We start from the raw sequence: 24,835 nt of genomic DNA, 5'->3' as shown, positions 1-24,835 counted from the left end.
TGTTCTTCACATCACCTGCCTGTGGGCTTGCATCTTGCCATGAAGAGTCTTCCAGTGCTGAGGAGCCCAGCTCTGCTTACATGCAAAGGCCTATATGAGCCTGTCCACTTCACACACTGAGCTGACCAGAAACCATGTGGCCATCCACACCTGGCTCAGAGTCCAAAATAATATGTCCAGCTCCTTCACAGGGCTAGCACATCATGAAGGCATGTAGCTTTTGGGTTCCCTGTAGCATTAGCAACGGAAGTTGCTATCTGCTTACAACATGTTTAACAGACACACTCATGATCTATCAACTCATGTAAGATGTATGTTGCTGCTGATTTCACCTGAGCATATATCAGGAATTTTAGAAGTGAAAAGGCAACATACGATGTGCTGGCTTAGTCACTCACAACTCTTTTAATGCTTCTGTGGGTTAAAGGGAGATATACATTATTCAGATCAGTACTTTGTCAGTTGTTTATTCTTCATGCAAGCTGTAAATGTTTCATACTATTTTTAGAGCACACGTAAGACTGTTTTTCTTGCTGCTTCAGCTTCCCATCTCAGCTTGATTCAGGGAAAACAGTGGAGATCAGGAGCTGTTGGGATTACGTTTGCAGACATCTGCCTTCAGAACAACTTTGTGCCAGTATGCATGATACAATAGATGTTGTTGCACACTTGCATGCAATTTTTAGCAAAAGATCCCCAGTAAAATAACCAGAATCTTTGTAGGTGGTAGTTGGGGTGGTTCCAGTGACTTGCTTAATTTTTGCAGAATGATTTGGGTTGAAATCAACAAGAGATTGAGTAGAACTGGGCAATATGTGCAACCAACAGAGACATGCCATGGACAGACAAAAACCCATTTTCTGTGGCAGCTACGCTTGGATGTTGAGCTCTGGGTTCTGCCCCAGAGAAGCGTGGTTATCTGTATGAAAGAATTATGGCAATATGTGAGAGTATGGCCAATATCATTTTATCTTAATGTCATTTTTCCTCTGCTTTTATGTGATTTTTTTGTTTAATGCCATGTTTAGTATTCTAGTGGGTCATGTGAAGTCAAGGGTCAGAAGTGTGCTTGATTTAATACAACTGGATGTTTTGCCTGCTTTTTGTCTCTTCCTTTTGGTATTCTGTCATTTGAATTTTATGTTTTTGCCTTTACTTCTTCAGACGACTTTCCTGGGTATCATTTTCTGTGTTGTGCTGGTCCTTTATGCTGGTACAGATTGCATTTGTTCATCTAAAATGCCTGTCCTGCACAATTTCCATCATTTTTACGGTCTTATATTTTGTCATTTTCTGCTTGAGTTTGGTTGTGGTTTGTTATATTTTGACAGTGGTTTGTCATACAGCTGTGAATAACCTCTTTGCTCTGCCTTTAAAACTTTCTTCATTGCAGTTGTTGAACAAAGTTAACTGAAATGCTCTTTCTTCAAACAATGATTAGTATAGGCTGTATACAGCAACCAGACAAACTACTTGTTCTGGCTTATTAGCATTCTAAGTGCAGATTTTTTTATGCAAATATAAATATTCTCTTCACTGAAGTATCTGTGTATGGACTTTTGCTGGAGAATTATGATTTTGATTTATATAATATGTGGACATTTTATAGTTAGAAGTAGAGCTTCCTCATCTAAGATAGATCTTTTGTCTGTGAAATAAGAATGTGGGTAACCCCCTCAAACCATTTGCATTTCAGCCTAAGAAATCAGCATATACTGTGGCTGCTATTAAGAAATTGTGAATTTTTCAGTGTCAGGTAAGGGTCTGCTCTTTATTGCTAGAAACCCAGTTCAGATTCCTAATGTAAACCTAAATTAAGCAACAAACTAAATGAGCTCTGAATTTTTATTTTATGATTGGTCTGTATGAAAGAGAATTGGTAGAATAAAGGCATATCTATACTGGAGTGAGGCCAGCAAAGGCACATTAGTGACTACAAGTTGGTGGCATGGGCTGGACAAGGAGAAGCTGAGAGGGTTGGGACCATGCAGCCTGGAGAGGTTGGATCTTGTCAATCTAAATAAGAATATGATGGGGAGTAGATAAAGAAGGCAGAGACAGAATCTTCTTTGTGTCACTCAGCAAAATTCATGAAGTTCCATTTAAACATAAGAAAAAGCATGTTCCTTGAAAAGTGACAAAACACTGGCATATGCTGCCCAGAGAGGTCATGAAGGCTCCATCCTTAGAGATGTTTAAAACCCAGCTGGACAGTGTTCTGGGCAACCCCTATGAGTGATCTGCTCTGAGGGGGCTGGACCAAATAATACCTGAGAAGCCCTTCAAGCCCAGCCGTGGGCTGTACTCTGCTGGAAGGGATTTTGGGCTCTGCCATTTACTCTCCACATTCCCTAGTCCCCAGGTTCTCACTCTTGCGCTGAAATACTCTACAGATCTGAAGGCTCTGAATTTTAAAGCATGCAATTCCTTAAAAACTTTGCTAGGGTGCTGATAGTATAGTATGGAAAAGGTTGGGAGGCTGTAATAGGTAGGTTGGCTGAGTTCCTTAATGAAAAACTAATCTGTTGCTTTCTTGAGACATAGAGCTTTTTATAGTTGTTTTCTGGCTACTATCACAAAAATGAATTATAGTAAAATATCTCTTTTCAGAAAGATGGATTTAAGTCCGAGTTGCAGATTATGGATCTCTGAGAGTAAGGGTCATAAAGTCTGGAGAATTAAGCTGAGCTCTCATTGACATAAAGTTTCTGTTACCTGTTCTTGACTCAAGTGTGTTTTAGAGGATTGAAGTGTTAGTTACAGACTACAAGAAAAGGAAATACACTGTCAACTGAATCAAAATTATATAGGCAAATACCAGGATAAAATGGTGTTAGAAAATACTTATTGGAAGAAAAGGAAGAGTCTAATCTAACAACGCTTGAATTACACAGGAACTGTAGAAGAAAAAAATGGACATGTATAATTGCATATGTCTTAATACTATTGGTTAAAATTTAGTCTGTATGCAGTAGTTTTGACATAAGAATAAATAAGATAATGCAGATATCGTGGATCAGAAAAAAAACTAAACATGGGGTTTGAGTGTGGGAAGGATTCAAGGCACTCAGTCACAGCACTGAATCCCTGTTACTCATCTTTGCAGTTTTGTTAAAAAATGAGAACAAAGGCAAAATCATCAGAAACATTCATTTTTTCCTAATTGCCACAGAATACTAGGGAGAACAGTAATGATAAAAACAAATCTGTATGGACAGGGGAGGAATGAATAAGCAGCTGATTTTACTTCTCAAAAATTTGTACTTTATTAGCAATGTGGAGGTAACACTTGTAAACGACCCTCCAAACTTTATGGAGTTTCTAAACTATTCCATCTGCAGATTACACAGATATTTTCTGAATGTAAAATACCTCTATTACTATTAGTAGTATACTGCTCTTAATAGTATACAATAGTGTATTTACCATTACTTGTAATAGTTGTAATAGTTTTAAAATCATACATTTTATTTTATTTAATACTTTATTTGTATAAAATACGGGACTTCTCCCATAAGATCAGTACAGATCAAGCGTACATTATAACAGTTATTCTATAAGTAGTCTAAATGATAGAAGCCCAATCTTAACCACTAGACGGAATAAAAAAGGATGGGTCTGTGTGTGCCAGATTCTGCCTTGGACACATGTGGGTGGTTTAATCAACGTGGCCCACACATCTCTGAAACAGAATTTGGACTTTAATTAGACTGTCTTTTCACTGCCCTTCAGCTTTTCCTGGGTATTGACAGATTCATTTTGTTTGGGTTTGAATCCACTCACCAGAAAAGGTTTTGTAAATGTGGATGGTTGTTCACGTGTACAACTTTGAGACTCTTCCCAGCTTCAGTTCTCTCCTTTCCCTCCTCCCCAGTTTTAGCAGAGCTGCTGAGCAAAGTCTAGAGAAAGTATGCATCTCAACCCCCTCTGCATCCCAACCAGGTGGGTTGCATCTGAGAGGGAACACCTGATGTGATATTTCACTGAGACAAATCTGGGCAAATTCAAACAAAAGTAGGGACAGAAGGAGAGCAATGACATCACTCTATAACTCCATAATGTTTTGCTTTTTGTGCATTCATTTATTTTGGTTACAAATGCATGCCTAAATGACTGCGCCAGCCTCTGGTCCACACAGATGTCAATTAGCCAAGGCCAGAGATGTCAATTAACAAATGACAGTAAGCTCAGGCTTTCTTCTGTGGTGCTCAGGAAAGCTCATTTGCGATCAGTGAGAAGTCATCTCCAGACTTCCCCAGCCCTTAAATCTGGCTGAGGGAAAGTTGGTCTTAGAATTGCCATTTAATTACTGAACCCCAGCTGTGATAATCTCCCAAGCAAGAGGCTTCCATAATCTGCCTGGAGCTGTACAGGGCATCTCAACTTTTTGGTTTGGAAGCCAAAAAACCTGCAGTCCCAACCAGTGCTGTTCACCAATCCCATCCTTGTAATGTGTTGATGAGATAATCAGCTGCAGTCAGTACTACAGCTTCCAGACAGAGCTCATTTAAGCAACAGGCACAGTGTCATTTTTTTCATTCTGTTGCTGATTCTTTGGAACTTTAGAAGGCTTTTTATATTTTATGCTTTTATATTTGTGTCTGTTTTACTGCTTATTTTATATCATAGCTCTAATTGAAGACACAGGACTTGACAGGCTGCAAAAAACAGTCTGGAAGCAATCAAACCAGTATTTTTATTTCTTTGGTTAACACTTCTATTGTTTGACTTCTATACCAATTTGGCAGTTATCCTACATGCTGTGTACATATATGCTAAAACGAAGTCTCTGCTGCTGAGAGCTTGTACTGTAAAGGCAACCTTTGACAAGTGCATTGAGCAAGGAGGGTTTTGCTGTCGAGCCCTGCTTCTGCAACAGAGGCCACGAACTTGCATTCTATAGAGAAGGCATTGAGAATTTGACAGCATATCTTTCACAAAGGGAGGAAGTATTCTTCTATTTCTAGCCCACAAATAATACCCGTTTCCTATGAACTAAAAAAACATGTTTACTTTCGATTTTACTTGAATCTTCCTTAGGAAAAACAAAACAACAGTACCACCACCACATGGCATGTGGTGGTACCACAATTACGTGGATTGGATTAATTGATTTCTGGACCACTCATGTCCAGGGAAGTGTCAACTTATCTACCCATTAAATTTCAATTCTAAAATTGTACTTAGGTCTCTTATCCTCTGGAAATGTAAATAGAGCCATGCGTAGCCAGGCTGTCACATGAGTGAGCAAGCTGAAGGTTTGGCATCCCAGCGAGTAACAGCCCAGTAGTTTGTGCAAAATAATCACTTCAGATACACCTTTCTTATAGACACCTTCATATAAATAACCGTCATCACCCATTGATAAATCTAGCTGATCTTTGCCAGTTTTCTTTGTTGTCTAGGGATTTGCTAGCACAAATGAAGCAAGCATTAAGAGGCATCGTCTGCCTCTCTTGGGAAGGAGTATGTCCTCAGATACTCAGTTAAGGATGAAGGATGCTGCTCAGGACAAAATGCAAAGTAGCATTATGGGGATCTGGCATTAATGCCTGAGTGCTGAGGGAGGGGTAGGTGAATTTTCTTTCTAGCTCACAGTGTGTCCAATTTCTTATAGTGCAGGATGTTGCATTTCACTCAGTGAAACAGCCTGTACTGGATAATAGCACTGTAAGATTCTGCTAGTGTTCTTGCAGATGCAGGTGTGAATCTGTGTCTGCTTTCCTAACCCTGAGTGCTGGGCTCAGAGCTTCAACATCTGCAGTCATGACTTCTCTAATCTGTTCTTGCAGGCAGATGATATAGCGTCTATTATTAATACTGTTTAATAAATCCTATTAAAATAACTTCTTTCAAGTTACTTATAATTTTGCCAAACTTAAGCCAATAAAACTGAAATTGTGGTTTATTTTGCTTGTAGCTAGTTCTCTCTTATCTAAGTCAAAAATGATTTCTGTTTTTGAAAATGAAAAAAAAAAAAAAAAAAACAAGAACTGTTTTGTCCATGTTACAAAATTATTGCAACTTTTTATTTTCACATCCATATGATGTTGTGGAGCAGGATTGCTTACTTTTGTGGCAGGGGTTGCCTTTTGTCCTCCTTGTGTAAACCTGACTGAATTTAGCAAATTTATTAAATTTATGGATCTTTGTGGAAAAAGACACCATTCTGAAGTACTCATCTGAAGCCTCACTGAGTTTGACAGCTGAAATTTTCAAGACTTTCCTGGCTGGACTCAAGGCTCTGTGGACTCCTGGATTTTTCCACTGCAAACCCCGTTTCCAGGCCCTGATGTATGGTCAGCCAGTGCTGCATGCGAAAGCAGGAAGCTCTTCCTTCTCCGGAGCTCCCGGTCAAGCAAGCGGCTTGACCATAGCACTGTCACTGGAAAATCCAGGAAGAAAACTCTCTCACTCCAATGAGGCATTAGAAGCATAGAGGAAAGAGGGGAAAGAAGGCAAAAGAAGAGAGGGACTAAACCGGAAAAGAAATCTGATGGCACCGAAGTGTGAGAGTGGACAGAAGTATTAACTAGAAGGTGAAAGGAAGAAGAGGGAAGCTGATTATGGGAGGGTTAGAAGTCAGTAAGAAAAACATGGACAGTGAACAGGGAGCTGCTTAGTTGCATGGAGGGCAGAAAGAGATGCTCTTACCTTGTCCCTGGCTGGATAGAATGCTGAGCAAAGGGAGGAGGGATGGAGTCGGATAAAGCAGAGTGCAGAAAAGTAGGAGACAGAAGATCCTGGGGAAAAGTACACAAAATTCAGAAGCAGAAGAAAGATTTACACTGTAGAGGCAAGGAGCTTTGTGCAGCATGGGTAGCTGGGAAGGGCACTGAGAAAGTGTGCATGAAGCTGGCATTTGGGGGACAGCGGAGGAGAACAGGGAGACTGCAGATAGATAGTGTGGTCCCCTTTAGGTAAGGAGAATGAGGGATTTGGGGAGCTACAGGGAGATTAGTGAGCCTGCCTAAGCAAGGAGAACAGACTATGTGAGGAGGGGGGGAAGGGACAGGGCAGCACTGAGAGATGAACCGTGAACATGGAAGATAACCTGTGCGTATAAACTGACCATAAGATGGGAAAGAGAAAGACCGTGAGGGTAGGGAACAGGGAGGCTTAGGGGAGAGGGGGGGAGGATGGGTAATAAAGAGCAGAGCTGAGAGTGCTTGGATATTCATACACACAGTTATGTTCTGGAGGAGAAAACATCAAGAAAAGCCTTTTGCACTTAAAACACAGAAAGTTTGTGGTTACAAGGGCTTGTTGCACAGCCCTTTGTTGTTCTTGGAAATGTCTTCTGCATAAATAAGCTGTTACCACTGTACAGAGTCATATTTATACTAGAAAATAAGTTATCTTTTTAAGCCATGAAACGCTTCAGGAAGAGAGCCCAAGCCTTGGATTTGCTTCAGTCTTCTGTAACAAAAGCAGCTCAGTGAGCTGAGGACCAGCCTACTTGTTAGTAGGGTTTTGTGACTGTTTCTCCTGGAGTTTATGGTAGTGTATGCTAGAAACTCACATGAGCAGCTTTTCCTTTTACAGACAGAGTCTGCATGGGCATCTGTAGATGAAAATGAGGTTCTGTGGGGCACCACCTTATGTGCAACTCTGTTCCTCCTCATCCTTTTGGCTCCTCACTGCATTATTCACAGCAGCAGATCCTGGTGGCAAGAACAGACAGTGCTTAGTAGGAAAAATAATGAGATATTTAATGTAGTTCTAGCCTTCTTTATTGTGTTGTAGCTGCAGTTACAAGGCTAAAACCAGCACCATATGACTATGCTACTTCAGGAATGGTCTATAAATGCAGTTAAAGAAGTTTCAGGATTTTATGTGATGCCTAAGTCACGTGAATAGAGGTTTATCACAATCAGTAGGAATACTGGATTTTCATATCACACATTTGCTGCCTAGGATGATTAGCAGGAAATTTAATTTGCACTAATTAGCCTTAGGGGAGCAAAAAATTAACATGATGGAAAAGTTTCAAGTTTTGCTATATACCATACCAAGACGGAAAAATTTGAGTTAAAGCTCGAGTCTTATGCTGATACACTGGACTTCATTTTCTCTAAATTGAATTAAAAGACTGCAGAAAATTAATACATGCATGGCCATGGTGGTGGGTTTTTTAGGAGCTTGAGTTGTAGAATAGTTGTTCAAAGTATTCATTGAACTGTCAGCCATATCCAGCGAACACAGTATATTTTAATCCTTAAAATTATGTTGATATCTAATATTGCAGTAAAAGCTTTAAGTCCTTATTTCCTACATTTGTGTATTTTCCTTACATAATGTGCATTATAACTGCACATTGAAATACTCCACATTGTAACACACCAAGCAGAAACAGCTTTCACAGAAACCACTTCTGTGAAAACACCATAGTTTTTAATTTACAACACCCACTTGCAAATACATTTTTAGGGTCAAGTGCCCTTGTTTGTATGCTGGCAAAATTCCTATGAAAATAAGTTCTTCAGAAATTACTCTGAAGGGTATAAGAGAGACATGAGTCACCTCATAGTCCTGGTAGATAAGTAAGAATTAGGAGCTAATCAACTCTAATTTTGCCTGTTGGTGGTGACTTTTCTGTCTCATTGTTCCAGAACATTTAGTTTAGATCTCTCAGTTTTTCCCTCTGAAGATGGAGGTAATTTTCATGTATCCACCTCTCAGAATTACTGTGGATTGATTAATGCATGCAAGGCAATGACTCATTCAGTATGGAAGTATTGGTCTATTATAAAGTAAAGTGTTCTTTCATACAAGCTTGTGGTTGCATCCAAATTTATCTGTAAAAAAAGCAGGTGGAAAGCATCGGTTGCATATGAGATAATTGCCTTTGATACCGGTTTTCTGCTAGTCTGTGCATCCAAAATGCATGCCATGCTCACTATTACTATTACTTACTTGGAGAACTCAGTACTTGAAGTCCATGCTCCTGAGGACTAAGAGTGGATATAAGCTACCACAGACCTTCCAGCCTGTGGCACAAATACACTCAGTCTAAAGAGAGATTTCAGGTAGACTCTTTGTTGGCAATCGTATGTTGTATAACATACACTGTATTGCATTCACAGGTTTTTCTTCACTCTCCAGACTGATAGCCATAGCTGTCCTATGCAGTCAACGCAGTCAACAGTGTGTGTGCGGCTGTATATACATACACATGTGCACACATGCAAACATATTTGTGTCCACAACTACTCTATATAAATGCACTTTGCCTTTTTGAATGTAAAAATGCATTTCTGTAAGTGCTCAGCACTTGTCTTTATACATTTATGAGTAATATCCAACTTTCAGTCATAATTGGCACCATGTGGCTCTCTGTATGATAATTACTGGGACAAAAAACTTGCAGATGGTTTCAAAAGTGACTCTAACTCACCATCAGTGTAAAGAGAGTGAATAAGATGAGATCACTCTCTCTGAATATCAGAATAAGCTGTGCTCATTGATTTCACTGGAAGCAGGCACAACTCATTTCTACAGCAGACAGAAAACATGTATTATATTACTTAAATGAAAGTTTGATTTCATTGCACTTAAATTTATTCATGTTCTGTTAGCAAATAGTTGAAGATTTTATAACCTAGATCATTTGCTGAATTCTGCTTTGTATTTTCCTCACAGCAATTGGAAGGACCCTCATTCCTCGTTATTTTAGCACTGTCTTTGAAGGAGGTGTAACAGACCTGTATTACATTCTCAAGCACTCAAAAGAGTCATACCACAACTCATCCATCACAGTGGACTGTGATCAATGCACCATGGTCACTCAGCATGGAAAACCCATGTTTACCAAGGTAACAGGGAAGACTCAAAAAAGCATGTTGTTTGTTTTTGTTTTGTTTTCTTTCTTTCTGGTGTGTATAAGAGTGAAAAATATTGGCTGTTGCATTTTTCTGGTAGACTGAGATTATTTCTAATACTGAAAACTCTTGAATCCCTTTAATTACTATTTTCTGTATTCATTACATGACTGGAAAATTTTGTGGGCATCTTCTGCAATTCTCCCAGAAAGATTGCAAGAGAAGCACATAATGCCAGGTTTCTGGAACTAGCAGATGTACATGAATTAAAAGCAACCTGCCCATCTCCTTTTCTCTTGGCTCAATTTTAAAGCAACAGTGAGATTTTACATTGCTTGGTGCCTACCATTTTGGGTGGCTCACTTTACACTTGATACTCAGTCTAAGGACTGTAAATCTCTGGGAAAAAGGTGATTTAGTACAGTAGGATGCTGGTCCAAAGGGCAGGGAAGTCAGTGGAAGGTCTCAATTGATTTGAGCATGGTCTGCGTCAGGCAGTTAGTACATATTGAATTTATTTGCAACTGATAGTGAACTGTGGAATATAGTGAATTATATTATCTTCATGCATTGGCTACTTCAATTCTTTAATTAAAGTGAGTGTTGTATATTTATAAAAACAGTACCAAAAAAATTGGAAGTCCAAGTCAAAATGAAAATCCTACCTTAAAAACCAGTAAACTGATTCTGAAAATGGAAAGGCACACTTCATAATTTGACAGAAAATGTTTCTTTTGCATCTTGTACCTGTTCATTTCTGTGAACATCAATCTTCACATGGAAAAAAAGTATAAAAGAAAAGGTGCATCAGGAGATAATCCACCCATATTGCCCACATCCTACAAAACTGGGGAGGTTTTTGAGTTTAACAAAGCACTGATGTTGACAACATCATGCGTAGAGGCTGCGTGGCACATGTTGTTTTAGCATTTTGTGTCTTCTCTGACAATTTAATTCCTCCTGGTGTGGGACTTAAAGGATAGGGAGAAGAAGCCACCAGTGTGCAGAGTGCTGGTGAGCTGGGAGGTGTGTATTTTATGGCATATTTGTTCCAGCTGTCCCATTCCAGCCCCCTGTGGTTTACACAGACGCAAACATGGAGATACTCCTAGATGGCACCTCTTTCTTCCCAAGCACTGAGGTAGTAGTTGTCATGGTTGCCACATGTAGAAAACATGGAGAGGTGCAGGGAGGCTGCTTTTTTTGTGGAGCTGCTTTTAAAGAATGGGTGGGTTTTTTTTTTGTAATGACTGTATGTTAAAATGGCTGGATAAGTAATACTGTTGAAATAGAAGACAGCATATAGTGGAATAGAGGAGAAAAGAATACATTGCTCTCAGAAATAAGTTAGAGCCAAATGCTGTCTCAGCTGTGTATGTGTAACTTCTAGCAGAGATAGTGAGGTCATGGATCTTGAACATAAAGGTAGGCTCTAACTCCCACAGCATTGCTGGAAGAACAGAACTCTCGTAAGCAGCGCTCCAGCTGACTGAGTAGCTCCTCACATGATGTCTGAATTTGACCCAGTGAAAGGGTTTTTTTAGTGCAAAAATACAAATAAGCTATTCTTGTTAATAGCTATTTCAGTTTCACAAACAAATTGTAAGCTACAAATTCACTAGCATCTAATATAATGGGCTGGAACAGTTCTCATCACATATTGAATCAGGAATCCGCAGCTGCATTTTATTCATTTCAACATTTTCTCAGTTAGAGCTACTCACTGCATACTGCAATATTGGATGAATATATAATACGGCATTTCCAATTTTTTTCAAACAAATGTGGCTCGAACATGCCTACCAGTGAGGATACAAATAGTTCAGCTTGTCTTTAGAAGGCTGTTGTCTACGTTAAGTAAGGCACACGCTTAAGAACAGACTTTGTCAAGTTATAAATGAATACAATTCATGGCATGAATTAGAGTGGCAAAGGAGAGGCCAAAGCCCTGATTACCATGTTCATTGTTTCTCCAAGCAAAGGAAAGAATTATGACTATTTCCAATACTCTGATTTTGAGTGTTTTCCCAATTTCATGTATAGCCACACTGGTTTTCTGCAGTTTGTGGTTTTTATAGTTCCTGATAGCTGTCGCCAAGGTTGAGCTTTGCTTCCACTCTGAGCACCCACTCAGGAGCACCCACTGGTGGGCAGGCCTTCTCTTGTGCTCCATCAAACTGATTTACAAGCATGGAATCAAACACTCCCAGTGATTTTGGCCCTCCAGCACATTCCAGATTTGTAAAAGCATCAGATTTCTTTTAAAGCCAGGTTTGAGAGATGGCCATTAACAGAAGGGGGAAGAGTTTTAAAAGATACGCTGTGTCACTACTGTAAGAATCCAAGTGTTATGGAACAGGAATGAATTTATTTATTATAGATGCAGGCAGTTGAATTTCCTACAGTTAATAAGTGCAGCGAAGGGGTTAAAAAGCTATTGGTTAGTTTGAGAAACGTTCTTTTTTAGTTTTTTCCTGGCCTAGTCTAGAGCAACCACGTGATATGCTGAATGCCTGCCAGCCTCTTTCTTGTTGATCCTCCGGAGACCATCTGTGCTGGGGGCATTGATTAGAGTGTGTCTGCTGGGATTACATCTTTTCTGTTGCCATGCCAACTAATCAGCTGATTTTGGTTACCACAGAAACAAAATGTCAGAGCTCACAGTACGGTAACATGAATTCAGCACAACAGAAAATGTTTTCTTAATTGGAGACCCTTTTGATTTTTTGGATTCTATGTAAAAGGTAGCATTTAAAAAAAAAAAAAAAAGCCCATTTAAAATAAGAACTGCACCAATTTTATTGATTAAAAGCAGTGTGTAAAATTCTGCTCCACAAAAGGAAATTAAATTCCTTTATAAGATGTATAAATTTTTACCACGGTGATATGAAGTATGTGTTTCAGTTTTTCTATTAGAATTTGTTAATGCTAGTGCATAAAACAAGTCTGTTAAGAGCTGTGGGTTTTTGAGCCGCAGAAGAAACATTTGAGAAGCCACAGGTATTATTATTAAAAAATATTTTAAACCTGAAGTATTTTCAGTTAACCGGTCGGTAATCAGGAACTTTGGCCTCAGCACAGTAATGTTAATATAACAGAATGCTTTTCTTCTTGTTTTGAACCTTATCTGCACACATGTGTTATATCTCTGGGTAATTCCTTATCATAGTACAAGTGATGTGAAAACCAAGATCAGGGTCAAACAACAGCGTAAGTTACATTAAGAATTTGAAGGCTTCACTGAGCTAAGCTAAAAGGGGCAGAGGAGAACCTGTTGCAGCATTCTTCTTCATAGGTCTAGAGTAGTTTATCTGTATAACATGCCTGTTAAAGTTACTTGTGTATTTTTGTAGAAACAACCATGAGAAAAAGCCATGATAACATTCATGAACTGCGAACTGGAAAAGCCACACATTGCCAAAGCAGGAACTAGTCTGATGTGAGCAAGGGTTGTAAAAAGGCTCAATGGCCTCAACCAAATCTAGGATGGCTAGTTGCTCAATTAACTATTAGTTGTTTTAAAATTAAATTTGCAAGAACCTTTTCTTTTAAAAAGAACTGTTACAGTATGTCTCCACAGTATCTCTGCATCCTGTACTTTGAAATTCTGCTTGGAATAGGAGTTGTAAGTCTAAGCGTTCAATTAAAAGAAATCAATAGAGGTAGCTAAATTTTGCATCAGGCCTCGTTCATGTTTTCCAGGGTGCCCCAAGGCAGGCATGTATTTTGCACCTACTTCTTTTAAAGAAGTCCACAACTATAGCTTTTTTTTTTTTTTTTTTTTTTTTTTTTTTTTTTTTTTTTCCAAATACAGTTGCTTAAAAATCTTCAGTAATTTATTTTATTCATCATTTCCAGGTAGTATCCCCTTGCTGCCTCCCATATGTATCTCCTCCTTAGATAAGAGCTCTCACAGTGCTGCAGGAGCCACTGGCCATAGATGCAGCTCCACTGTACCCTCTGGCTCTTCATTGCTGTCCCACCATTCCATGAAAGGGCAGCATTAATAAAAGTAGGTAAGAAATAAAAGAAAAGTAAAAATGAGATAAAAAGATAAAAATACTTGGAAAATACTTGGAAAAGAATGAGAAGAAAGGGAAAAAAAAAAAAAAAAAAAAAGGATTAACATCAACCGCATCCATTCAGGGCACCCTGTACTCCAAGTGGATAGGAAGGGAAAGTTTATGTGCCCATCCAATGTGAGGCAAGATCAACCTAAGAAAAACTGGGAACAGTGGTCAGCAACTTCGCATCAAGTGTGCACACTTGGACCTCAGTCACCTCCATTGCAAGGCTGGGTCGTTAATTAACAGTCCTGAACCAAGAGAGAAAGAGAACTGATGCAATACATAAGATTTAGTGAAATGCTATGAAATCTTTAGTATTATAAGGTACTATCTGCTCTGCAGTAAGGCCATTTTCTCACATTTATTTTTTCCCCCGGTGAGAAAGAAAAATAATTAGTCCAGCTCAGGTGAAGAATAGAATACTGCTCTGATATTTTTGAATGTTGTTTGGTCAATGATACAGTACTACTGCAAGCAAAATTCCTGGGAATTTATGTCATGCATTTTATGTATTCTAGGTATGCACAGAAGGACGTCTTATCTTGGAGTTTACTTTTGATGATCTTATGAGAATAAAAACATGGCACTTTACTATTAGACAGTACAGAGAATTAGTCCCACGCAGCATTCTAGCCATGCATGTAAGTAATCCTTTTTTCACTTGACCTAATGCAAAGAGATGAGATTAGGTTTATGAAGAACTCCAACAAATTTCACACCCAAGGCAACTAACTGTAAATATTTTCTTCTGCATGCAACTACATTCATTATGAGTTTCTTCATTGCTCCTTCCTGTCTCAGTGCTTCATTGTTGCCACTGTTGCTATATTTCCATTTTGGTTTAGCACAGTTTTGTTTTTAATCCCATTTGGTGGTCTGTATGGTTTGGGCTGAAAATCTGTTCATATTGATATCAACTAAACTAACATCAGTGGATTTCCATCCTTTTAGATACAAATTTTCTTGGTCTTTAAATTAAGCTAACTAATTTTACCCTTATGTCAGGCAGAAAATAAATAAATATCACATCTTTACTCAGAATACTTCAGAGTTGTAACTCAGGTCTTCCCTTCCTAATATTTCAAGACTTTTTTTTATTTGTAATTGAATGAAAACATACACAATGGAACATTAAAACTTTATATATTCTACAGGATAAAGTCAAACTATAATAAAGTAAATCACTGAGGGGAATCACAGAATGGAGTGTTATTGCTACTTTCAGTTCTGCATTGCAGAAGCATTCAGATTAGTAGCGCTCCATATGCAAAATTAATTACAGGGCTAAAGTGTTGTAGAGGGTAAGAATACAACCCAAATATACGTCCTTATTTTGACATCAAGTTACTTGGATATCCAAAGTTAAAGATACATATTTTAGAGAAGACTTTTAAATAACTTAAGCAGCCCAGACATGGAAATACTGTTGGAAATATTTTCCTCTATTTCTATCCCTTTCTTTTCTAGTTTTTTGTTTGTTTGTTTGCTTGTTTTGTTTGTTTTGTTTTTTTTGTTTTTTTTTTTTTTTTAAGAGGGTTCGACTTCTAAACTATTCAACAATATCCCATTAAATAATGATGGCTGTGGGCACAATTTTATATTTAGGGAGGTTGCGATTCACTAGAACCAGACTAGCGAACAACCAGCAGGTACTGTAGTAATGAGATCAATCTCATTCTAAAGCAGAGGCTGGTTTCACGGGTAAAGCTCCTGGCTTGGGTCATAGAAGGACTGTGCTCATGCTTTTCCAGTTTCATCTGAAGTAAAATAACCTAAACCAAAAAGGTTCTCCAGCCTGTGCTTAGCGCCTCTCACATGATTAGGTCTGTTAGAAAGTGCTTTGATGAGTTCTCTGCTTCAATTTCTCATACACAAAAAGAAAGCAATACCTTCTTTACTTCTGCCTTTATCTGCTTACTTTCCTTGTTTTCCAGGGAACAAATGAAAGGCTCAAGGTCTTACAGGAAGCTCTTTGTGAAGTGGGTGGGAGGGGTGCTCTACTTGTCTGTGCCCTATGCATGACCAGACCTCCAAGGTATATTACTTGAATGGTTATGGACAGGAGGAAGTATTGGAAAACATTCTGGTTCAGTTCTTTAAGGTTTTGCATTTTCCTGTGCAAACAGAGCTCTGTAGCTTATGGCATAAATTCATTATCAATAGGAATGACATCTCTCTTCAAAGAACCTTCCCCACATTCCACCAAGTGGATAAAGAAAAGCAAATACATGAAAAGCAAAGTGAAAATTCTTTTTCTCTCTGTTGTTTAGGCACAAGACCCTCAGGTGCTGGAGCAGCTGTCCAAAAACATCACTCGAATGGGTCTGACAAACTTCACCCTCAACTACCTCAGGGTAAGCATACCATAGCCAACATTTATTGTGAGCATTTTTTACAAGTTGCTGTTAGCTTTGAGTCAACGTAATGAGAGCAGAGCCTGTGTCAGACAGGTAAGAGATGGACCTAACTCTTAGCAGGAGTGCAGGAGCCTGCAATAAAGATGTAGTTGCTAATAATGCAGCATTAAAAAGGATAAGAAATTTGTCATGGAATTGAGGGAATGTGTGCACAGTGCTGTATTTTTGATGGTATTACTTCTCATCTTTGACAAAAGGATTGATTTTTTTCAAGCAAAACTGTTTCACTGTTCCTGAGAAAATGGCAGCTTGTTCTCATTAACAACTGCCTGTCTTCTCCACCTCTCCACCTCTGAGCAAACACTCAGCTCCAGTCTGGCTGCAGCAGTTCCTCAAACCAGTTCTTGTTTCACGTGCTTCTGGGAGCCTGAGCTCCCTCCTCAGCCTTGCATTGAATTGAGTGTGGTTTTTTTTATGATTAAATAATGCATTTGTTCCCATTGCTTTTTGACCCTTGAAGTGCATTCAAAGTTTGTAAGTTTATTTTTATTTTTCAGAGTATTCCCTGGTGTGGGCTTACAATGCATACACTGAAATATGGGTTCGTAGAGTTCATTTTTCAAGGTTAAAATTAAGATTTTTCTCATTCCTAAACATGCCATTAATAGATAAAATAGGGCAGATAACTCAATAATATACCAAGCTAACTTGCCCAAGAAATGTGGTTTTATTCCTTCTAACTGTGTAATAATTCAAGGTGCTTCTTGAAGATGACAAGAACACACTAGAAAATGCAGGGGGTTTTTTTCAGCTGAAGGTAGAGCTGAGAACCTGTATTGCAGCATTTTAGCTGTGCATTTTTCAGGGCTGTGATCCTTGTAAAATATTTCCTATGATGAAGTCCTATCCCAGAGTGTTTTGGACTCCAAGGAGGAACCGTGTCAGGATGGAGACATGGTGAGATTTCTCTCACTGTGTATGGCTTATAGACATGCTGTAGTTTTCCTTGCTCTTCCAGAATAATAAGCCTTTGTTGGGTAGCTGGTAGTTTATGTGGTGCTGGCTTAGAAATTACTGTTCAAATTATAGTCTGAGTTACACAGGGCGGATTGGCTGTAACTGAAAGAAGAATTTGTCGTAAAACCTTGGAGGAATAAGGCTCTGTATTAGAATTTCCCCTGTAAAGTCGAGGACAGTGCGTCTATGTTGTGTATATTGCATTCTCTCCAACATCTCTTATCTAACTTGGAGAGCTATGGATTTGAAGAGTTGGCTATTTGCACGTGCCGATAGAGACAGGGCAAAGGGGAGCGGTTTTAAATTAAAAGAGAGGAGATTTAGATTAGATGGTAGGAAGAAATTTTCCACTCAGAGGGTGGTGAGGCCCTGGGCAGCCTGAGCTGGTGGGTGGGAACCCTGCCCATGACACAAGGCGTTGGAATTAGATGATGTTTAAGGTTCCTTCCAACCCAAGCCCTTCTGTGATTCTATGATCTCACAGCTTGGTATACTGGAGCTGTCCTCCAGAAATGGCCACCAGGGCTCCCTCATAAATCGCACCACATTTTGCATTATGGCAAACAGCAGCAAGCAGCTATCTTCAGTGGACTATTTCCATGTTTTCTTTCAGTGTTTTCCTACGCCACAAGATATTGCCTGACTTTTGAGGTTTTTGATTCCCTTAGCGTGGCTGGACACGCCTGTGAGTGCTTGGGCTGGTTCAGCATATGCTCTCTGCAGGGCTCAGAGGGCCAGGCCAAATTTGCAGCATATCCCTGTCCCCATTCCCTTCCCAGTCCTTTGTGACATGTTCTGCAACTGCCGCTCGTGATGATGTGCACAAGAAAGGCAGAGGCCCCACTAGGATGCAGCCATGCCTCACACCCACACTGCTCCCATCAGCATCAAAAAAATGGAAAGGAAGAAAGTGGGGGAGGGAGGAAAAAAATCCTCAGGAAAAGAAAACTGGGATCAAGCTAAGCACTGAGGAGATGAGCACTGAAGTGAAAGGGGATGAAAAGATGAAATCTTACTTTTTTTTCTCCTTCCTTACTAGTTTAGTTAGCTTAACAGACAACATTAGGTCTCTGGGTGCAAAGCTTCCTCTGGCTCCTGCTGTGGAGATTCCAAAAGGGTTGGGCTTTTTTTTCTTTTTTACAAGCCAATCTTTGTACCTCTCTTTCTTGCAGGGAGGAATTGATCATTCTGCTTTTTTTTTTTTTTTTTTTTTTTTTTTCAGACGTTCAGCTCAAGCTCATATCAGATGAAATGTTTCCATTTGATTTACTTCTTTCCAATCACTTTCTTCTGTTAATTTTAAAATGAAAATCCTTTCTCAACTCAGAATTGTAAAATTGTGAGCTAGAAGTATCTCGTAAATGCACAGAGGTTTAAGGTGTTTTCTCCTTTGTTTAAGCCAGCATTAAAGGATATTTTATCCAGTCTTCCCAGTATTTAGTAATTAGTACTGTTACATGTTTCTGAATAAGGTTTTCAGACTAAGCATAAAAATGATTTCCTTTTTTTTTTTTTCTGCTGCACACAGCAAAGGCTTGCAATACTCATAAGCAAAAACTTCACTGATGGGCAGAATTAATCATTTTTATTCTCCAGTGTGCACACAGCAGCAAGCTGCGCTGCAGTCGCTTTAAAGGCAGAATTTAAACTTGGATTTCAGATGGTTGTGATATAAAGGCATAGCCTGTATTTTTTGCACTCTCGACATCACAGAATGCTAAATCATTGCTATTTGGAATAATTGCAGTTGCTGGCATGTTAACCTCCATTCCAGAGTGCCACATGCCTGTGGAGCCACAGCTTTGGATGTGTGCCCTGTTTTGTCTTCATTTATTCGGAGTAAAGGTGCTCCACACAGAAAAACATTGATTATTTTTTTTTAATCACATTTAATGCAAACTTTAAGTATTTTTTCTGGAATGTATTCCAGAACCTGGAAATGAATTATTTTGTCCTGTGTCGTTTGCCAAATGCTTTTTCTCTTTGTTTTCTCTGGCACTGTAGAAAAACCATAGGTTTCCTTCCCTTCCAGTTACTAGTTTGTTTTGTTCCAGCATAATTGATTACCTCATCAATGGGGTCAGCCGACTTTGCTGTAACTGCTGAATAGAAGCTGAACAGGCTGTCTCAGAAATAATGAGCAAAACCTTGTAGGTTTTAAATTAATATCAAGCTTTTTAAAAGGTAATTTTTCATCAAGTCATCAAGTATTACAAGATATTACAAACCATCAGATAATAAGCCCAAGACCTGTATCCTAGTCTCAGTCAGTACAACTTCAGGAACAAACAGGGATCCTGTACAGAGTTGAAAGATGGAGATAACATGCAGAAGACCAGTTTCCACCAAGCTACGATGAATTAGTCCACACACATTATCTTTTTATTTTTTGTCTGCACAGTTTTCTTGTTGCTCTGCTATTTTGTTCTTCAGCATGTAATGTGTTTGAATGTACTCTCAATAGCAGATATATGCCAGCAGCACTATTCAGTTTGGAGCTCAGAGAATTCATGCTGCCTTCTATAAAATGATTTATTCTCTCAAAATTTCTCACACGATAGAAATGCCAGCCCCTAATGCCAATTAGGCAGGACTACCTGGCCTGAGCCTTGACGTACAGCTGTATATTGCCCAGCAGGTTTCCAAAATTTGTTTCTCCTTTCTTGTATTGAGTGAGTTGGAGTGATTTCTTAGAGCTGTTACCAGGGTGCAGATCCAGCACCCTCCCCATGCTGTGGGTCTGCTCCAGCAACTGCTTTTTTGAGTCAGTGGAGCCCAACCTGCTTCTGTCCTCTCCAAAGGTAGAGCTGGTGCAGCACTTCCCCTTAATCCCACACGGTGCATTTACCAGGGCTTATCAGAGCTACAAATTATCCAGTTTGTTTTCTGTACAAGCAGTAATGAAGCATTACTATTGCAACATAGAACAGTATTTTCTGAATCCTCCTTTTCACTAATTTAGCTTCTCACTAGACACTCAGATTTCTTCTGCTAGGAGAATAACATGAATTATTTAATGGGATGCAGTTTTCTGAAGACAACACTCACATTGCAATCAATCCATTTGTAACTATGTCCAATGTGCGTGCAAAATTTTTGTTTGCGTGTCCAAAATGGACGCACAAGCAACAGTTTTAATGCACTGGGAAATTTGTTTCTCTAAATATGGTTTCATGCATGGAAAGGAAATGAATCCAGATCATTTGAGTGTTAGTTTCCTCCTAATGTGTTTGTGGCAGCTAACTGGTCAATACTTAACAGGAGTTTGTGTATTTTCAGTGAAGAAGGAGAAAGATTATGTGCAAGCATTGTTAAGGATGCAAAGTCAGGTGCTCTGGGTAAAGAAATGCTGTATTTATAGTCACCCATGCAGCACTAAGCCATTTCCCTGTGTGAGTAACGTGATGTTGCCATCTTTTGACTACAGTGTCACACATGGTGATTTCCTTAGAGCCCCTGGCTCAGGCAGAGTACAGGAGTGCTAGCACCCATTCTGTACCAGGCACTCCAGTGTTACTCATTTCATAGAATCATAGAATGTTTTAGGTTAGAAAGAACCTTAAAGCTCATCTAGTTCCAACGCCCTGCCATGGGCAGGGTTGCAACCCACCAGTACAGGCTGCCCAGGGCCATCCAACCTGGCCTTGAACACCTGCAGAGATAGGGCACCCACAGCTTCTCTGGGCAGCCTATGCCAGTACCTCACCTCTTCCTGAGAATTTTCTTCTACCATCTAATCTTAATCTCCTCTCTTTTAATTTAAAACTATTCCAATTTTTCCTCTGTCTACCCATGTAAAAAGTCTCCATCTTTTTTTTTTTAAATAAGCCCCCTTTAATTACCGAAAGGATTCCGTATGGGATTTTTGCAGTGTCCTTGTAGCATCTCTTCTGCAGATGTTAATGGCTGTGTAGCACCTACACATGGAAGTGCACTGTCACCCCTGCTTGCACATATGATGTTGAGGTCACTTGGGATCAGCTAACTGGAGGTAGCCATTCAGAAAGAGCCAGGGCCTCACTCTGTAAGACACTTGCTGTAACAAAACTGTCAGCATTGATCAGTCTGCTGTCTCATGCTAGCTCTGTAGTTGAAAGGGGAACAGATGAGTGTTTCTGGGAACACACTGATAAGAGTGCTTTTCCCATGACTTAGTACCACTGTAGAGCTGGGCGTCAGGAATTTTCTTAGAGCAGCATTTGGTTACTCTAAAATCTAAGCTCATCCTTTCTTCTTCTGTTGCTTCCCACTTCGTTCTTCTGCCACATTTTGATGGCTTCAGCAGATAAGCATGAAGCCCTGCACATAGAAACTGCACTGGCTTTGTTCTGTGCACATTTGAGGTGTCAGAGAAGCAGAATGTCTGAGCGTGTAGCGTGATGCTGTACCTTAATGAATAGGAGTAACAAGTTCTGTTAAGGATTCACAAGCACTCAGAAGGACAGGTTTGGGATCATTTAATCATTCTGGGGATTTTCCTAATGAAAGCTGTCAAAATTTTAAAGAATCCTTAGAACCAGAAGCACAGCATTTTGTATACTTCCTACAGATGGTAGAATTTTTTCAATATGAGACAGCTGAGCTTGGGGCAGATCTCCCTGGGAAAACATGGTCAAAATCAGAGGGTCTCACAGAAGGATTCAAATTCCTCTAACTGACTATCCATTTTCTATCTGTGCCAACTATAATTAGCAGATTCTGCCAAGGCTCTCTGGTAATGTAATTTCTTGTGTTTATTTCAGTAATGATCACAGTGGTTTCTTTTCCTCTATTTCATGCATTTAATATATTTAAGACAATGTTATATGTTACTTTCAGAATAAAAAATGAGAAGAAATGTGTTCTTTGCAATAGCTCATACAATCAAATATCAGCTTTTCTCTTTTCTTAATAAAGATATGACATCACAGAATGTTTATAAAATAAATTATTGTGTCTAAACAGAAGAGAATAAAGTGATAGAACAGATTGTTTTAGAAAAGAAGTGACCAGGATGGAGTGAGTGGAATGAGGCAGCAAGGATGGCAAAGGTACAGGAAAGTGGAGAAAGGGGCACCAACTTGGAAATATTGTGAAGGGAAGATGGAGTCTGAAGTTGCAGAGTTAGGGCATGACTGATAATGTAATACTGATATCGGTGACAGTAGTAGTGTTGTGCCTTTCATCTGCTGATCCCTAAGCATTTTATTGAAACAAATGAAGTGTGTTATAAATGAAAGAGTTGTGACTCATCAAAAGCAAAGTAAGATGTAGCAAATCCAATTGCTTTTAAAAAGATCAGATAACAATTTTAAGCCAGACTTTGGACCAGAGAGCAATGAGCCAGTGTGGTAGTGACTAACCCAGTTTCCTGTGGCTCAGAAACAGGTTTTAGTGTCTGTGGATAGCAGAAATTTTGGATGCAAGTTAAAAACAGGGAATGGAAGCAGAGCTTAAGTGATAAGAGAAGATATTGGGACTTAAGCAGAAACAGCAAATTTTACCCATATTCTAGAGATGGTAATGGCCAATCTTCACACAAAGGGTGCTAACAGAATCATGAGTTTCAGTTCAGAAAGATGTATTGTGTATGAATACAAGCTAGCTACCATGCCCACTGGATATATAGACCATATGACCTTTGAAATTAAATTAAGCTCTGCAGTAATGAGAAGGAAGGATGATAGCCAACCATGTGAGTCCTCGAAGCATCCATGAGTGAGAAATCAGAATGAAGTTAGGTTGGAGCATTTTAAAAATAAAATGTTAGAAGGGTAAAAGGGAGAGAAAAAGACAAATCATCAGCCATATAAAAACAAGCCACAGGATTTCAACTAATAATGTTATTTCAGAAAGGAAAAAAGATGAGGGGAAAAAAGTCCAGGAACACAGCTGCAGGCTCTGTTTTTTGGAAGACCAAATTAAAGCCTGGACTAATATGCAGTGCAGTCATAAATAATAATAACTATTAATTAAGTTTAGGAATGAGAGCTGCAGAGGTATGATTTGTATGAAGACCTGAAAACACCAAAACCAGCTTCTTGTTCAAAGCAATGAAAACAGCAAAAAATTTTAATTAGTTGTTGAATATTGAACATCCAAGGGTGTTCAGTGCAAATTGTTATGCAGGGAGGGGTGAGTGGTTGCAGAGGTCAAGAAATAGGCTTTAACACAAAGCCTGGGGTTCAAATCTTTGTTCTTGGAAGCGGTTGTCTTAGGGTCTGAAATATTGATTTCAGAAAACTTCCGGCAGCACTGTGGTCTGCTCTCTATTTGGAAAGTGAATCCAATGTCTCCCCCATGTTTTTAAGCTTCAAAAGGTTCATTTTACAAGTCTGTTTATTCTGATATCACAAGCAACCATGTTATGTGATCTTTTCAGTAATTTTCTCCAGATAGTTAACCTTACTGGTAAGCTTGTTCCTTCCGCTTCCTCTGACAATTTCTGCATCGGTAAAATGGTATGACACATTGCCTGTTTCCTTTGACATATCTCAAGGTCAAATTTGACTTTTCCACGTTTACATGGAGGTTTGCTTTGGGCATTTGAATTTGATCCTATTTCTAGGATGCTCCTATAAAACTCTTATGTTTTCTGTGTGATACCCTGATCCTTGTCTGTACAGATGATGCCTCCTACGTTCTGAGTCTGCCATTCAGAGTCTGTCCATATCACCACTCTTTTTCTTCAATAAACTCACCATATTTTTATTCATAACTGAAACACTAAAAAAACAACAACTGACTCTAAGAAGTAAAATACAAGCACAATGAAAGAGAACAGTAGTCCAGCACTCCTGTGATTTTTACAGGTTGACTTACACAATGCTAAATTTTTCTTCCAGTCCCTTCCTGTGCACTTTGCAGATGCTCAGAGCTGCAGAGTTAGTTGGGTCAGGAGACTGACCTGATGGAGAAACTCATCCAGCCCTTCCTCCCAAGTGATGATCATCTTCAGTAGCTCTCTCAGTGCTACTCATGCAGGGCAGGGATGATTTGTATCATCTGGCTTCTGTCTGGAAGTTAGACCTCGTCTGCAAATTTGTCGCCACTGAAGGGTTGTGTGTGTGTGTGTGTGTGTGTGTGTGTGTATAAGTGGAATGCAGTTTTACCATAGGAATCATACTGTAATTTACCAATTAATTGCACTGATTGAAAATACTTTCTCTTTGTGCTCACCTTTTAGAAAATTTTGGTAAACTGTTTAACTGTTCAATACTGTATGTACACATACATGAATATTAGTGTTTATCTGGTGGTCATAAGTGTGCAAATCTGTGCACTGCCTTTGATTTGTAAGCCTACCTTCTGTTCATATTAATGGATATATCAGCAGGGATACCTAATTAATAAACAGGAGGCCGTGATTTTGCAATTACCTCAACTACGTTAGACCTGTAGGATGTAATCTACAGGCAGTACTGAGAAGAAGTACTGAACCACCAGGTCTGTACTGCTGCATACATGGGGCTTGTGAGCAGTATAAGCAGAAGTGGTTTCCCTCTGTTTTGCTTAACTTCTAGCATTGTGTTCTGCACAGCTAGAAAATGGTGCTATACTAAATATTTCTCCCTGTCCCAAATGGCTTCTTTAA

General features: G+C 39.2%; 1 protein-coding gene and 1 long non-coding RNA gene across 14 annotated transcripts in view; one reads left to right on the top strand and one right to left on the bottom strand.

Moving 5' to 3' along the window:
- LDB2 (LIM domain binding 2) overlaps positions 1-24,835 on the top strand; it is a 208,206-nt gene that overhangs the window by 146,463 nt on the left and 36,908 nt on the right. For all 12 annotated transcript variants that reach the window (XM_052681445.1, XM_052681443.1, XM_052681444.1 and 9 more), the window contains exons 3-5: positions 9,643-9,815; positions 14,407-14,529; positions 16,159-16,242. In XM_052681445.1, coding sequence (XP_052537405.1) covers positions 9,643-9,815; positions 14,407-14,529; positions 16,159-16,242 — 380 coding nt within the window. The remainder of the gene's footprint in view (positions 1-9,642; positions 9,816-14,406; positions 14,530-16,158; positions 16,243-24,835) is intronic.
- The window catches only part of LOC128079860 (uncharacterized), a 29,480-nt gene continuing 7,491 nt past the window's right edge, over positions 2,847-24,835 (bottom strand). Inside the window, exons 3-4 of one of the 2 annotated variants that reach the window (XR_008206347.1) lie at positions 7,523-7,664; positions 2,847-2,897 (exon numbers count right to left, since the gene is read on the bottom strand). This is a non-coding gene — a long non-coding RNA (uncharacterized LOC128079860). Of the gene's footprint in view, positions 2,898-6,711; positions 7,665-24,835 lie in introns of those variants that run through there. The other variant, XR_008206346.1, reaches the window with a different exon arrangement.

This window comes from Tympanuchus pallidicinctus, unplaced genomic scaffold (assembly GCF_026119805.1).
Source record: "Tympanuchus pallidicinctus isolate F22 unplaced genomic scaffold, pur_lepc_1.0 scaffold2, whole genome shotgun sequence".
NCBI lineage: Eukaryota > Metazoa > Chordata > Aves > Galliformes > Phasianidae > Tympanuchus > Tympanuchus pallidicinctus.
Note: the sequence above shows the minus strand (reverse complement) of the source record. Positions and strands in the feature narration are given on the sequence as shown.